The 14,582-nt window shown below is 47.4% G+C and overlaps 1 protein-coding gene across 3 annotated transcripts in view; it reads right to left on the bottom strand.

Annotated features, from left to right (window-relative positions):
- Positions 1-3,863: 3,863 nt before the first annotated feature.
- ELMO1 (engulfment and cell motility 1) overlaps positions 3,864-14,582 on the bottom strand; it is a 514,794-nt gene continuing 504,075 nt past the window's right edge. For 2 of the 3 annotated variants that reach the window (XM_006143011.3, XM_027769765.1), the window contains 2 exons: positions 13,334-13,411; positions 3,864-5,247 (listed from right to left, as the gene is read on the bottom strand). In XM_006143011.3, the coding sequence (XP_006143073.1) occupies positions 5,047-5,247; positions 13,334-13,411 (279 nt within the window). In that variant the 3' untranslated portion in view covers positions 3,864-5,046. The remainder of the gene's footprint in view (positions 5,248-13,333; positions 13,412-14,582) is intronic. The other variant, XM_006143015.2, reaches the window with a different exon arrangement.

Below are 14,582 nucleotides of genomic sequence, written 5' to 3'. Positions count from 1 at the left end.
GCTGATGCCAAGGTCTGGGCTGGAGAGGACTTCGGCCATCTCTTTGCTAATACCACTGCCCCTGCAGGGCATTCCCTGGCCGGCTCTATTAGACAGAATCTTCAGGGTTCAGGCCTTTCCTCCTCTGCAGTCTTGTTTCGTTTTCCCATCTGCTTCCGACAGACCAGCCACGCCGAGAGAGTCTCGAGCAGCCGCAGGGGTTCACGACTCAGCCGGCAGGTGTTCCCGCCTCAGCTGCCTGTACTCCCTGCTCGGCCTGGAAGGTCTGTCTCCGCGCGGTGGACACTTCTTCCAGGCCCTAAATTACGCTTCCCCAACTTCGCGAATTGGGCTCACTTTTACAAACTTTAATTTTACACATCTTGCTCATGTTGCACTCTCAGTGTCTAGTTTTAAGCCGGTTTTGATTACTGAGTGGATGTTTTATTTCCTTGTTAAAATTTTTGTTGTGAAAGAAAGCAGTCCTGACCAGTCTGTGGAACACAAGGTCCGTTAACTCTCGACCTCAGTGAGGCGCTAGCCCGAGGCTTCGCATGCGGCCACACCGCTCAGGGCTTCTGGCCACACAGCCCTGTCCGAGCTCGCGGGCGACGAGCTGAGGCTGCAGAAGGGTCCGAGGCCCGGTGCTCTTGAACGGGAGACGCACAGGAGAGGCACGGCGGTCACTGGCCGGCGTCACTTCCAGTGAACCTGTGACTCTCTCAGCAAACGATCTGTAAACTCCCCTCTTCTGCCGATTTTTTATTATATAAGCCGGCATTTTCGGTCACCATTTTGATGAGCACATGTCTGAGAAACTAAATATTGGCTCATTCGGGCAAGTTATCCTAAACCCTGGCTAAACCGTCTTTATTTCACTTCCTGCCTTCTCAGCCTTTTATCCACCTGTTCCATGAAAGTGAGAGACAGAGGTTGGGGAGAGAGACAAGCATTCTTAACAGAGTCTCGTACTACAACCCCACCCCTGCCTTCCCAGCCAGCCAGAATCGGGGCTCACACGCGTGATAGACACAGGTCGAAGGAGGAACCAGACTCACGACTTGCCTAGGGGTCCAGCATCGCTCGCCCAGTGTTGCCGCTGCGCCACTGAGCTGGCCTAACCCCATTCACCTCAGAGCAGGTAAAGAGCAAGCTTTGCTTGGCGACAAGAAGGCGGTTTAGAAAAGACTTGCGAATGGAGTCAAGGAATGCAAGCCTTGCACTCCCACCCCCCCCCGCCCTTTTTAAGAGGTTTTCGCTGTAGGGCGCGTGCGCTCGCCAGACAGAGAGACAGAGACAGAGAGACAGAAAGCGAGAAATCACCCCCCAGAGGGGATGGCCACGTCGCAATCCCTGCTCCTCCATTCTCCTCTCGGGATCTTGGGCACGCACGCACACGCGCCCGGCGTGAGTTCTAAGCCACCGGGTCCGGGACGCGAACCGCGGTCCACTACATGGGAATCCAGCGACATAGCCATTACGCTAACTGCTGGTTCCCGCACTTTTCCCTTTGCTGTTACCGTTAGCTTTCCTGACCCCGGGCCGTAGTCGCTAGCCGTTAGCTTTCCTGACCCCTGTCCTTCTTCCTGTGGGTTTTGAACAAGAATAAAGTAAAAATAAAAATATCAAGAGTCAAATGAAATGATTACACTTTGTTTCAAGTAAAGCTTCATGGGAGAGCTCGACGTGGACTTGGTGACAGAGTCGCCTCCTACCGCACCACCTTGGACACGGCTCATTTTCCCAACGTAGGACAGCAGGGCCTCCGGGTCTGAGCTTGAGGTGGTGGCTCTCTGCGTGGAGACCTCGGGCAGCTTAGGGAGAGACGCTGTGACCAAGTGTGGCCGCACCTCCCCAGCTCCTGTCCCGGGGGTGTGAGACCACCAGGCAGTGCCCACACATCCCCCAGCCCAGGGCGGGAGGGCCCAAGGAGCGGCAGGAAAGTCTCGTTAGTGGTCCTGAACGTCTTCGTTTCTATCTGATATACCAAGGTCGGGATGCCAGAAATGAGGGCTGGTTCTTCCCAGACAGGATCACAGACAGAGCACCCTCTTAGGCCCAGAGTCCCAAGAGGTCAGAGACTCTGACCCAGGAAAGTCCCCCTTTTCTGGATGGAAATCTTGCACCCCTATGTAAAAAATGGGATGCTCTGTCAGCTTTCTGCTATGGTAGGTATGTTCTCCCAAAATTCATGGGTTGCGCTTTGGTTGCGACAGGTTAAGAGGATAAAACTGAAACCATGGTGTGGGAAGGTGGGCCTCTGGGGAGAGGTCAGGATTAAGACAGTTAGGTAGGATCTCTTGACTGGATCCTGGTGGATTTATAAGGAGAGGGTGGGGAACAGACTGGATGTCTAGAGGTGTGGGCTCCTGTTCTCTTACTGCGCACCAGGTGGGCTCTGGGTCTTGGACCTCCAAACCATAAACTAAATAAACCTCTAATCTCTTACATGACCCAGGTTCAGGTACTGTCTGTTCTGAGAGGCAGAAGGGACCCAGACACGTCCTTTGCCTAATGTTTATCATTTAATCACGACGAGCATTGCAAGCTCCCGACATGAAGGAAATACATGCGAATCATGTCAAAGCTTTGCTAAAGGACTTGTCGCCTTAGCACGCGGGCGTGAGTGCTCTGACGGAAGACGGTCCCTGTGAATGACTCGGCATCGTAAAGGACTTTTCCCCCTGCAGTGCGTGGAGTGCCCTGGCCAAGCCGTCTCAGCCTGGTCCGTCTGTAGTTGCACATCCTGAGGGCCTGGATGTAGTCTGGCCCATGGTGGGAGTCCAGGACGCCGCACCCAGGTCTGCACGTACAGATCCTCCTCACAGCCCTTTCAGCCCTTACAGTTTGAAATCCAGATTATGCCCCAGCAGAAAGGGCCTCAGAAAATGCCTTTACTAGGCTCTGACCCATAATTTATCACTTCACACTTAGGTTTATTCAGATATGGCTTAATTTGGTTCAGGTCTGTGGGTTTATATTCCTTTCCATTGCTAAATGCGCTCCCTCAAAGTGGTGTTGTCTTTAACGTGACCAGTTCTATAAATTACATAACAGCGACGAAGAGAAGAAAGAGACAAAGTTATGGCTAGAAGGCAGTAATGCAAAACGCACAGGTCATATTTTACAGAGTGGGCCTTTTTCCAGTAAGTTAAGATAGTCTTCTTAGAAATATCCTTTTCTTTTTTTAAACAAAGTTTACCTGATATTTATTAGTTTTGAGAGAGAGAGAAGAGAGAGAGGGGCCCCAGAGGGGATCTTGTCTGTGGTCCTCCCTAGAGCCTCCCAGCCAGGATCGGGGAGTGCTTACAGGTGCACCTGACATACCCAGGTCTGAACCTGAGCGTCGCAGTGACTCCAAAATCACACCACACAGTGGTACCCTGCTGCTAGTGGCCCCACGACTGGGCCGGAAGCAACATTCTTTGCCTTTTGTCAATTTGCCAAAGGACTCGTGTGCTTGCCAGAGACAGAGAGACAGAGAGAGATGGAGAAGGAGTGGGAAAAGCACCCTCTCATGGGGCATGGCCCCTCCACAATCCCTTGGTCATTTATCCACCCTGTCAAGATTTTGGACACACATGCATATGCCTGGCACGTGTTTCAAGCTGCAGAGCTGGGATTTGAACTGTGTAGTCACCAGGTAGATCTGGCTCCCTTGACCACTAGCTCATGCATGGGACTGGCCCAGAGGTAGTGACCCAGCAATAGCAGAGAGTCCCCTAGATCAGAGCTCCTGAAACCAGTGTACACGTAGATCACCTGATCCAGCAGGTGGAGGGGGAAGTCTAAGACTCTGCAGGCCTAACACGCTCCCAGGTGCTGCTGAGCACTGAGTAGCAAGAACCTAAGCTACCAAATCAAAACTCCAGCTTCTCAACTCATCACAATTCATCATTTTATTCCACAGCATGTTTAAGGGAATGTTATTCTCGGGAAGATGTTTGGGATTAAAATAATTAAAAAAAATGGAAAGTACACACATTTATGTATCTCTTTTTTTCATTAAATATATATCTGTTTGGCAAAAAATGTTAGACTCTTTTGTACAAAACAAAGCAAACAAAACAAAAACCAAAAAAAGAAGAAAACAAAACCCAAACCCTTGCAAATTGTAAATACTTGTAATAATTACAATGATGTAAACTTGGATGTCTAACAGCTTGACCATCCTGTGGAACCTGTTTGCAGAACCCCCGGGAGAGGGTAACAGCAAACGCTGTTGCAAAGTGCCTCTAGTAACAGCCCATCCTAGAGGCATTTAGGTGTCGCCCGCGAGAGATGGAGCGTGACTACTGACCTCACCATTTGTGCTTTCAGCTAAGAGGCTGGGAGCATGAGTGGGAACGAGGAAGGCAGGCTGGGCTGGGCTGGGCGGAAGAGGACACCCAAGACTAGCTAGTGAGGAGGGAAGGCTGGTCACGGTCACAGTGCAGATGCAAAGTAGGCGTGGGACCTGCGGACTGTCTGCCTGGGAGACCTGATGCTGGTGAGGACTCTGATGAGGCTGCTCTGCTGCTCTTAGGATCGAAGTGGAGAGGAGTAAGGCAAAGGTGGGGAGGGAGGAGGGAGGAGATTTGGAAGCAGGTCTCAATTCAGATGGACTGGTGGTGTGAGCTGACTCTACAGCGAAGAGGAGAAAGACCAGGTGCTTGGTCTTCTCACCGGGAGCTAGGCCATTTCTGCCAGACATGTACTTTGGGGCAGTGCGCTTGGCAAGTTTTGGGGCAGTCTGGGGCTGCGGGCTTTCCTACCCCTGGAGGGAAAGACATGCCTGCGGGGGTTACATGGAAGGGCCCTTCGGCTCCCTTCCTGGCGGTGGGTTTTGCTCTGGGCACGCCAGTGGACTGCAGCAGTGGGCAGTGGCCTGAAGCAGGAGAGTCGGGACGTGAGCAAGCTGCCAGGGAGGGGCCGGAAAATGTCAGGGCTACAGATGAGGTCAAAGCAGGTGCTGACCCACAGCTTCCTTTTACCAAAACAGGATTCCAAGGCATGGGCATGTTTCCACTCCTCTCCTGTTAGCTTGATTTTCCAGTTTCGGAGGGGACGCATCCAGGCGCGGCCACTTCAGTTGCAGTCATAGACGAAGTCATAGTTGCTGGGCTCCTTGGGGATTGGTGGAGGTGCATCGGGGATCTGGATGTTTTCCAGGTCCAGGAGGCGGAGCTTGATCTCCATGCTGAGCAGAGTGTCCAGGTCATTCCGAGTCAGGTCACTCATCATGTCTTTGCCGAGCAAAGCATTCAGCCCGTCCGTCCAGATGCAGTACTAGCAGGGAAAGAGGCAACAGTGGTCACTCCTGAGCTCTGTGAAGCTGGCATTTCCGTTATGATCCACCTCACAGCAAGAGCACTGAGGCACAGTCAAGCTAGGTTTCTTGGCAGTATGTGGAGTGGGTGGGACCTGAACCTAGGTGATCTGACTCCAGTGCCTGTTCTCTTCTCTTCGAAGAATGCCTCCGTAGGTAACAGCAGAGGAGTTATCTAGGGCTGCTGTCACATCATGTCCCTTACATTGCTCCAGTGAGTCTAAGCCTTAGACATTGCTAGAATATATCCCAACACTCCCAGGCTAAACACCAAGTTACGCTTGCTTCTTTTCCTGGCTCTCATCATGACTCCTAGTCTAGGAGCTAATCTCTGCCTGTCCTATGTGATTCTTAGCACATGCAATGACAGCCCATACCACACTGGGGCCAATGTTAGTCCTTCCTGTGTGCTTCTGGGCAAAAGGATCATGAAATAGCTTTTCCCCCAATGTTTAGAGGCCAAAGGGCTAAAATTATGGGGTGATGTTAATGGGACATAGGTTGGCTGCCTGTCTAGGGACCTCTTCTGTGTGGGTCTCCAGTTTCCAGAATTTCTGTCCACCAGGTCTGATCTCTGGAGATATCACATATTTTGCAAAGTCTTTAAGAGTAACCAAGGGAGACCAGCAGGTGGCATGATGATTAAGGTGCTGGACACTCCTACATGGCCGACCATAGTTTGAGTCCTGGATCTGATGACTTGCTTTCTCACTTTTGCTTTCTCTTTCTCTGTGCCTCTCTTTGGTCAAATTAAAGTAAATGAATGAATGAATAAAGTTAAATAAATAATGTATTAAAAAGTAATCAAGTTTTGTTTTTCTTCTCCAATTAACATAACTTTTTGCCTCTCCACTAGGCTGGGGACTCCTAAGGGAGAAGGACCTGTACTGTTTATCTGAGGACTGATCTTTCATTTGCTAGATCCCCTCCCAGAGACTGGAGTCCTGCCCTGCCCTGTGTACCTGAACTCTGATGCTGGTTGTTTACCTGTTAGGTCATTTCCACGGTAACACAGGACCTTGATGACAACTGCTCTGTTCTTCCTGTTAGACTAATCTTTCTAGCATGTAGTCTAGATTTCTTCCTCTCCTGCCCTCACTGGGTCAAGTTGCAATTCCAGTCTCTACTTAGCTAATCTCGTTGCACTGTGGTTTCCTGGGTTGTATTCTAGAATGTGATAGATCTCTCCATAAAAGTAGAAAGCAGTAAAGAGTGTAAGCACTAGACGCAGCCTAATGCACCATATAATGAGATGGGAGTCAACCATGATGCACATCAGTGGCACAACTTTTGAAGCTGAGGCAGCATACAAGTCTGTGCTATGAGATCTTGTCAGAGGAGTGCCACATTAAACTGTAGGGTTTGGGTTCTGCCTTGGCTATGTAATCTCAGCCAAAGCACTTACCCACCTACACACTGGCTTAGTGACAAAGGATTTCTGGAATTTGGTGAATTCCTCATGAATACCTTAGCCAGAGTCTGAACAAGTCTAACCATCTGTTTCCTCAAAAGTAAACTTGATGGAAGAAGTTACCAAGTTCATACCTTGGGTATCCTGATCTTGTAGATCTGGAGTGAAGAAATTATTTAGAAAAGCTTCCAGGTAATTCTGATGAACAATGAAGTGCAGGTACTACTAAAATTGACGTTCTCAAAGCCCCTTCTAGGTCCCTAAGTCCTGGGGATTAATGCTCTCTGTCCACAGTGCCCAGTCCTGACTTCCTACTACAGATTAATTTAACTCACAGAACATTTCTATGCTGCCTTTTTCTTGCTACTAAAAAGTATATCGACCAACAAATAAAAATTCTTTCATACTGAATGCAAGTTAGGACCATTGGTATCACCTCATGATTAATTTTATCTTTAAAAGTAATTCTTCTCAACTCTGTCCAAAAAATAAATATTAACCAAGTAGTAATAAGCATACTTTATGCACAGATTCTAAATACCATTTTTGAAATGCTATTTGCTACTACAAGTAACCAAAACGCCATACAGAAAAGGCAGAGACTATACACATAAACCTTGGGTATCTTGTCATACCAGAAAGTTACCAAAGACACAGGGGATCATGGCAATAGGACTCAGAAGCCAATCTGATGGTGTTCCAACTTTCCCCAGTTAGGATAATTTGAACACTCATAATGACAACTGCAATATATTAGGACACAAATATGTTTAAGTCCATGACTTTATAATAATACTCCAACACCAAAAGCATTTATTGGTATTCTTTGAAAGATGCTTAATATTTTGAAAACTGGTAAAGTGAATCAAGGTTTCAACCTGCCCATCATACATACATTGCATAACTTGAGGGCAAACAAATAGTTGATGAGGCCTATATCTGTTTATACACCTTAGTCTATTATGCTGCTATAACAGAACAGGAAATTGGCACTAAGGAGTGGAGTGTTGCTATACAGTTACCTGAAAATGTGGAAGTAGCTTTGGGACTGGGTAAGGGTAATGGCTGGGACATTTTTGGAGGAGCAAGCTAGAAAAGCCTCTATTACAGCAAATGGAGCATTAAAGGTGATTCTTGTGAAAGCTTAGAGGAATACAAAAAGACTAGGCAAGGTTTGAGACTTATTAGAGATTGGATAAGTGGCTGTGACCAGAATGCTGATAGACATATGGACAATAAAGGCCATTCTGAGGTGGTGCCATATGGCAATGAGAAGCTTACTGGGAACTGGAGGAAAGACTATACTTGCTATGAAGTAGCAAAGGATTTGGCTGTATATTCATGCTGTAAGACTGAACTTAAGAATGATGAACTCAGTGATGTAGTGGAAGAAATTCCAAACAACAAAGTGCATACGTTGTTACACAGTAACTTTTGACTGCATTTATTGGAATGAATAGGTAAAGGGAAGGAGAAATGAAATATTTGGAAATTACACATGTTGTAGAGAATGAGATAGCATTTCTAAGAAAGGAAAATAAGAGTGTAGACAAGTTAATAGAGACTCTCATGAATAGAAGAGAGCAGTTGCCTGTGAACACGCAATGGGGAAAAGGACCTGAAGTCTTCTTGGAGATTTTCAAGGCTGCCCTCCCAGCATTGGCCCAGAGGTCTGGAGTTCAGAATGGTTTCTGGAAATGTAGGGTATCTGCACCTTGCATCCTGGCTCAGTACCTGACTTCTTTGGTTGCCCTAGCCATGGCTCAAGTGCCCCTAAGTGGACAGCTTGAACCACCACCACACAAGGCACAGAGAATGGGTCTTGACAGTGGCAATGTCCATGAAACTAATTATGCAGAAATACAGAATGTAAGAGCTGTGATGGCATGACAACCTCCATTTAGATTTCAAAGGATGTATCAATAGACCTGACTCAGGAGTAGAGCCACAGGAGAGAGCCCCACGAAGGCAATGCCAATGAAAATGTGGGTTAAGGGCTGTCTCCCTGGTTATTCCAAACCAATCAAACATCAGCATCATACAACACTCACTTAAGAAAGTTACGGCCATCAGTGAGAGCAGCTATATGGACTGCATCCAACAAAGCCACTAGAGCAAGGCTTCTCAAAGCCTTGGGGGCCCAACCCCCATTCCAGAGTGTCTAAAATGCAGGACACAGAGTCAAAGAAGATTGTTTTTTGAGCTTTAAGATTTAATGTCTACCAGGTTTCAGAGTTGCTTAGAGCTTTTTTTCTTTTTAGAAATGGAAATTAATACTCTGAACTTGTCCGACAATCATATTTGGGAGGTGGCTAATGTATCTTCTTGATTTTATAGGCTCACAGTTGGAAAGAATTTTCTGTGAGTCTCAGATGAGATTTTGGACTTGTACTTTAGGGATCCTTGGAATGGAATGATTGATTGCATTTTATATGTGAAAGACATGAATTTTGCAGGAAGGCAGAAGAGGAAAACTATGGTTAGAATATTGTGTCTCTGCTAAAATTTATGCCATAACTTGACACCCTATGGTGCAGTGTTGGGAGTGGAATCTCTCGTGAATAATTAATGCTGGCTCCTGGGGTGGGGTGAGTTCTCATTAATCAGTCTCGTGAAAGCTGGTCATTATAAAAGCAAGTCGGCTGCCCACAGGTCTCTGTATATGCCCGCTGACTTCTCACTTCTCTACCATGTTGTGACTTAGCACCAGATTGGCCCCAAGCTCTTGGACTTCCTAGCACCAGAATTGTGAGCTGAATAAACCTCTTAAAAATAAATCACATAGTGTCAGGTATTCTGTTATAGCAACACTTACAGTCTAAGATAACATCTCACTAATATGTGAAGGAGAAATAAGAGAATTAGGATATCAGCCTTTTGTGACCTCTAGTGAATCCAAAGATCTAGACATCATCACCAGTGGCTGCAAATGTACCAAAAAGGCAAGAAGACACCCTGAAAATATCACTTCTGCTCAAAAATCTCTCCTGAAGTAATCCTGTAACAACCAGTTTATATGAAATGCAGAGGACAGGTGAATATGTGAAATACCATTGCTGGTTGCAGTAGGAGTTCCTTTCCAAAATGTCTACATCCTGCAAATCTACGAGGCCACATGGCAGAGAATTAAGGCTGATGTCGGTTGACATTAAAATAGACTGCCTTTGGGTATCCAGGTGGAATAGTGTAATCACACGGGCTGTTAAGGGTGTGGTAGTTAAGGCACCGGACTCCCACATGACCAACTGTGGGTCAAGCCCCAGACCTGGTGGCTTGAAAAACACACTGGGCGCTCGTGCCAAAAATCCCAAGGGGAGGATGGAGGAGATGGGATTCTGGCATAGCCATCCCCCTGGGGGATGATTTTTCACTTTCCTTCTCTCTGTCTCTGTCTCTGGTGAGTACATGCACTCTATGGCAAAAACATTTCTTAAAAAGAGAGAGAAGGATGTAAGAGAGGAGTCATAGAAGTGGGATTTGGGTGAGAAAGAGGAGGCCAGGGTGATGTGATGAGAAGGCTCAACCCACCAGGGCTAAGGGGAGAGGTCAAGGGATGGGGCGGCCTCAACAAGCAGAGAAGGCAAAGCAGGGTCAACCCTCGAGACTCTGAAGAGGAACACGGCCCTGCTGACACCTTGATTTCATCCCATTTAGACCCACATCTGGCTTTGACTTCCAGAACTGTAAGCTAATACATTTGTGTTGTTTTAAACTCATGTTATGTTTGAGTTTGTTCCAGTGACACAGTAAACAAACACAGTTATAATCAGTGCAGTCTAGGCTACAGACCATGTTATAGGACTAATGACTTTATTTCTTTGATAAATAAATTGTAAGGAAATACAGCACATGCTCTTGGCAGTGAGAAAAAGAGAGAGTAAACTAAATTCAAAGAAACCCAAGAACCAGGTTGACCACTGCAATGTGTGGCTTTTATTTGGATTCTGATCTCAGCAAAGTATAAAGGAAAACATGTACAACTGAGAGAGCCAGAGAAATGGAGGATCTGTCTCCAGTTATTATTCTATTTAGGTAAGATAACGACATTCTATGTGACTCTTCATTACCGAATGATGCATGTAAGAGTATTTATAAATGAAATAATATATTTGGATTCGCTTCAAAATAATATGGGGGGGGTGCAGCTGGGTGTTGGGGGAGGCATGGGAGAGGCATAGAGAAGACAGACTGGCCATGGGCTGACAACTCCTGAAGCCGCGTGACGGGGCTACTGGCAAGTCTCGAGCTCGGTTCCTGCTCTATCCCTTCCCAGTTCCTCAGGGCAGGGGCTAATGGGCAGGGATTTGGGAGCAAGACTTCCAGGGTTCTAATACAGAGGACTCGTGTGACCATGGACAGATATCTTCATCTCTCTGGGCCTCATTTCCTTTCTAATAAAATGGGTATAAATATTAGTTTGTTGTTCTTAGAGCTAGAACTAAGTGAGATGAACTATATATACCATTTAATGGTGTCTGCTACAGAGTAAGCTAGGATAGTTATAATTACCATTTTGTAAAAGTTTATTTACTTATTTCTAGTGAGAGAAAGAGAGACAACGAGAGAGAGAGGCATCTTCCACAGGGCCCCCACGCCACAACCCACTCGCAGGCAGTCCCAGCCAGCCCTGATCATGGGCACGTGTGTGCATGCATGCTCGGTGCGCTCAGGGCTGGGGCCTTCCCCATGCAGGTCCAGCTGTGTTCCTGCGTGCTGCCTCCTGGCTCCTCCCACCATCCTTTCTGTTGCTGGGGTATCGGTGTTGGACCGCCTCTCTCCCCCTCTGTGATAAATGAGGATACTCTTAGTAGGCCTTCCTGTCTTGTGGAATGATTATGAACATGAAGTGAGGAGTAGATATGCAAGCAGTCTGAAGAAGTAAGGGCTCACAGCGTGTGCTGTTTCTCCCTTCCTGTGTCTACGGAACCGGCACACATGGACAGAAATATGGCTGTCCCAGAGTGTCCATTCTTCTCTGGAATCAATGCACACTGGGGAAGACAGCCTTGCACAGATTTAAATAACATCCAAAGTTCTACTATTTTAAGTAATTTTCTGTATAGCTCTATACGTCGTGAATAGGGTGCCCTGTGCATAACCGCAATTTTATTTAAAATCAGAAACAGTAGGACACAGTGTCTATTTCCAGAAAGATGAAGACAAAGTCTTACCCTTCTGCAAACTAAATGTCAAGTGACACAGAATTATATTTAAGCACCATTCTAAATGCAGGATTTGTGTCTAATCTTTCCTCTCGTCGGGATGTGCAATTTTATTCAAAAGCTTCAAACCAGTGAAAGCCAGATACTGAATAACTTCTAAATGAGTTAAATCTCCCCGGGGAAATAGGGAACAAAAGTCAGATTCTATTAAAATGTTCCCTTCCTTCCTAAAAGCTGTTTATGCAACCACACGCAAAACAAAAATTTGAACGGTGCCAACTAAAAATAAAAGTTCCAAGCATGATGTTGGGTTCTAGTTTACAAGAGAAAAAGTTAAATCAACCATAACTGTTACTTTATCTTACAAATGCATTTTCTTAGATTTATGCTAAATATTTTAAATATAGCTGACAGCGTGCTTCAAGAAGAGAAACAAATTATACATATAACAAGATGTCAAAAAGGAATAAAAGCATCTTGAAAATAAAATTCCAACAGCAGAGACAGCTCTAAACCTCTTAAAATAGCTTAAAGAAAGTTGGTAAGAAAACCTACTCAGGAGTTTTGAGAGATTTTTGCTATAGGGCCCATGTGCTTGCTAGAGAGACAGAGAGAGACAGAGAGACAGAAAGCGAGAAATCACCCCCCATTTCCAATAGAAATGGCCATGATGTGGCCCCTTCTCCACTCTCCTCTTGGGATTTCGGGCATGCGTGCACATGCGCCTAGTGTGAGTTTCAAGTCACCAGGCCCTGGACTCAAACCATGGTCGGGCATGTGGGAGTCCAGTGCCTTAACCACTATGCCACCAGCTAGCCCCCATGAGATGTTTTAAAGAATAGAGACCAGTTTATCTTGGAAAAATCCAGGTCACAAACTAAATATTCAAAACCAAAGTTGTAACCAGGGTGGCTTTTCCCTCTGGGTTATCAAGCATACCTTTGCTGAGTTTGAGGTATTTATATAACCCTTATCTTTTGTTCCCTAATTGCTGGGGGTGTGTACTCACACAGTGAAGGGTTAGAAATCACCCTCAAATGGGGCGCGGTTATGCCACAAGCCTCCCTCCTCTATTCTGCATTTCGTTGGGATTTGGGGCGTGCATGTACATGTGCCTGGTGTGGTTTTCAAGCTGCCCCGTTGGGATTCAAACTGTGGTCGGCCACGTGGGATCTGGCTCCTGCAAGCACTCGGCTACAAGGCTGGCCCGGAATCTATCCCTTTCCTTCACCAGAAACTACTAATCGAGCTAGTGCAAAGTTGAACCTGTTGTAACCGGCGTCTTTCAGGAGGTTTCTACTCTATCCCACGCCAACAAGGTGCTCCTTTGGTAATGGTTTTCTTGGGCAGATGTATTTATGTATGTATGTATTTATTTGTTTGTTAATGACAACTTTGTTCTTCGCCCTAGTTTCTCTTCTGGTTTCCTTGGGAAATAAACGTTCCTTCTTGGATCCACCCCGAGACCCTTACCTCGTGCTTGTCAGGAGCAATGAAGTTCAGTTGGCAGTTGGAGTCATACAGGATGGAGAAAGCAAGTTCAAGCACCTCCTGCAAGAGATCAGAGAGGACGCGCATTACGGAACGCGGCACGTCCATTCGCAGTTACAGGAGGCTGCAGCCGGACACGGCAGGGCCCGCAGCCCACCCAGGCCAGGGAGGAGGGAGTACGCCTCTCAAGGACCGAGACGTGAGGCCCTCTCTCTATTCAGAAGCGTCCCATTTAATTCTCCTACAGCCCAGTCAGCAGCTGCTCTTACTCCCTTCTAAGGAGTAGGATGTGGTCAGGTCACGTACATCTTCCAGGGCCTCAAAGCCCCAGAGCTCAGCTATTCTCCTTCCTTCAGTGTCTCCCCACCACAGAGAAACATGGGCCACAGAAAACTGCGTCCTCGTCAGCATTAAGGGCTGCTCTACCTTCTGGTACGGCAGAACACGGGCCCGGGCATGCACTCCCTGAGAGGTGGAGGCTCCACGGGAGGAAGGAGGCATCTGGGTGAATGCATTACCTGCGTGTCTGCCCGCTGACCTCTGCCTACTGGACAGCAGAGTCTACACAGCCTGATTTCACCAGCGGAGGCTGCGGGGTACAAAGGGGAGGCACGGCTGAGGGACAGAACCCCTGAGCTCATCTGCTGCTGAGCAATTGCTCGGTGTAGTCTAGGGGCAGGCCCAAAGGACCGAGGATCAAGTGACCCCGCCATCTCCCTGCAGCTGAATGATCTCGGCCGAGGCACAGGGCGTCCTGTGTAATACGAAGATGCTCCCCTTGAATCGAACAGACTGTCGTTGGGCACAGTGATCATCCTACTGGTCCGAGCAGTCGGCAGGTGCAACCTTCAGAAGATCCGATGCACCAGCTCAATCCCCTCCTGGCTCTGAGTCCGGAGAAGGGCCACGTGTTTGCACACCGGTGTGCTGCACTGTCACTCCTGTCCCAGTGCCTTCCTTCTGTCCTCCTCCGGCCCCTGGTGACCTGCGCTCCTCCTGCTGTCCTCAGGTGCCGCACCGCTCAACGAGTGCTCAGGAAGCAGTTCTGGTGTGGGAGCCAGGTCTTCCTACGTCGCGCTCTGTCTTCATCTGCCGGAGGACTTGGCTCTGGCCGGTGACTCACAGGGAATAAACAAGTCCCAGAAAGAAGATGGAAGGCAAAAAGACGAGCTCCGTGCCTCCTGATTGCAGTTTCCGATGGATTAAAGAACTCTCCCCCAGTGAACTCGGA

This window comes from Tupaia chinensis, unplaced genomic scaffold (genome assembly GCF_000334495.1).
Source record: "Tupaia chinensis unplaced genomic scaffold, TupChi_1.0 Scaffold000088_1, whole genome shotgun sequence".
Taxonomy (NCBI): domain Eukaryota; kingdom Metazoa; phylum Chordata; class Mammalia; order Scandentia; family Tupaiidae; genus Tupaia; species Tupaia belangeri.
The sequence above is the reverse complement of the archived record's forward strand: the minus strand, read 5'-3'. Positions and strand labels throughout refer to the sequence as shown.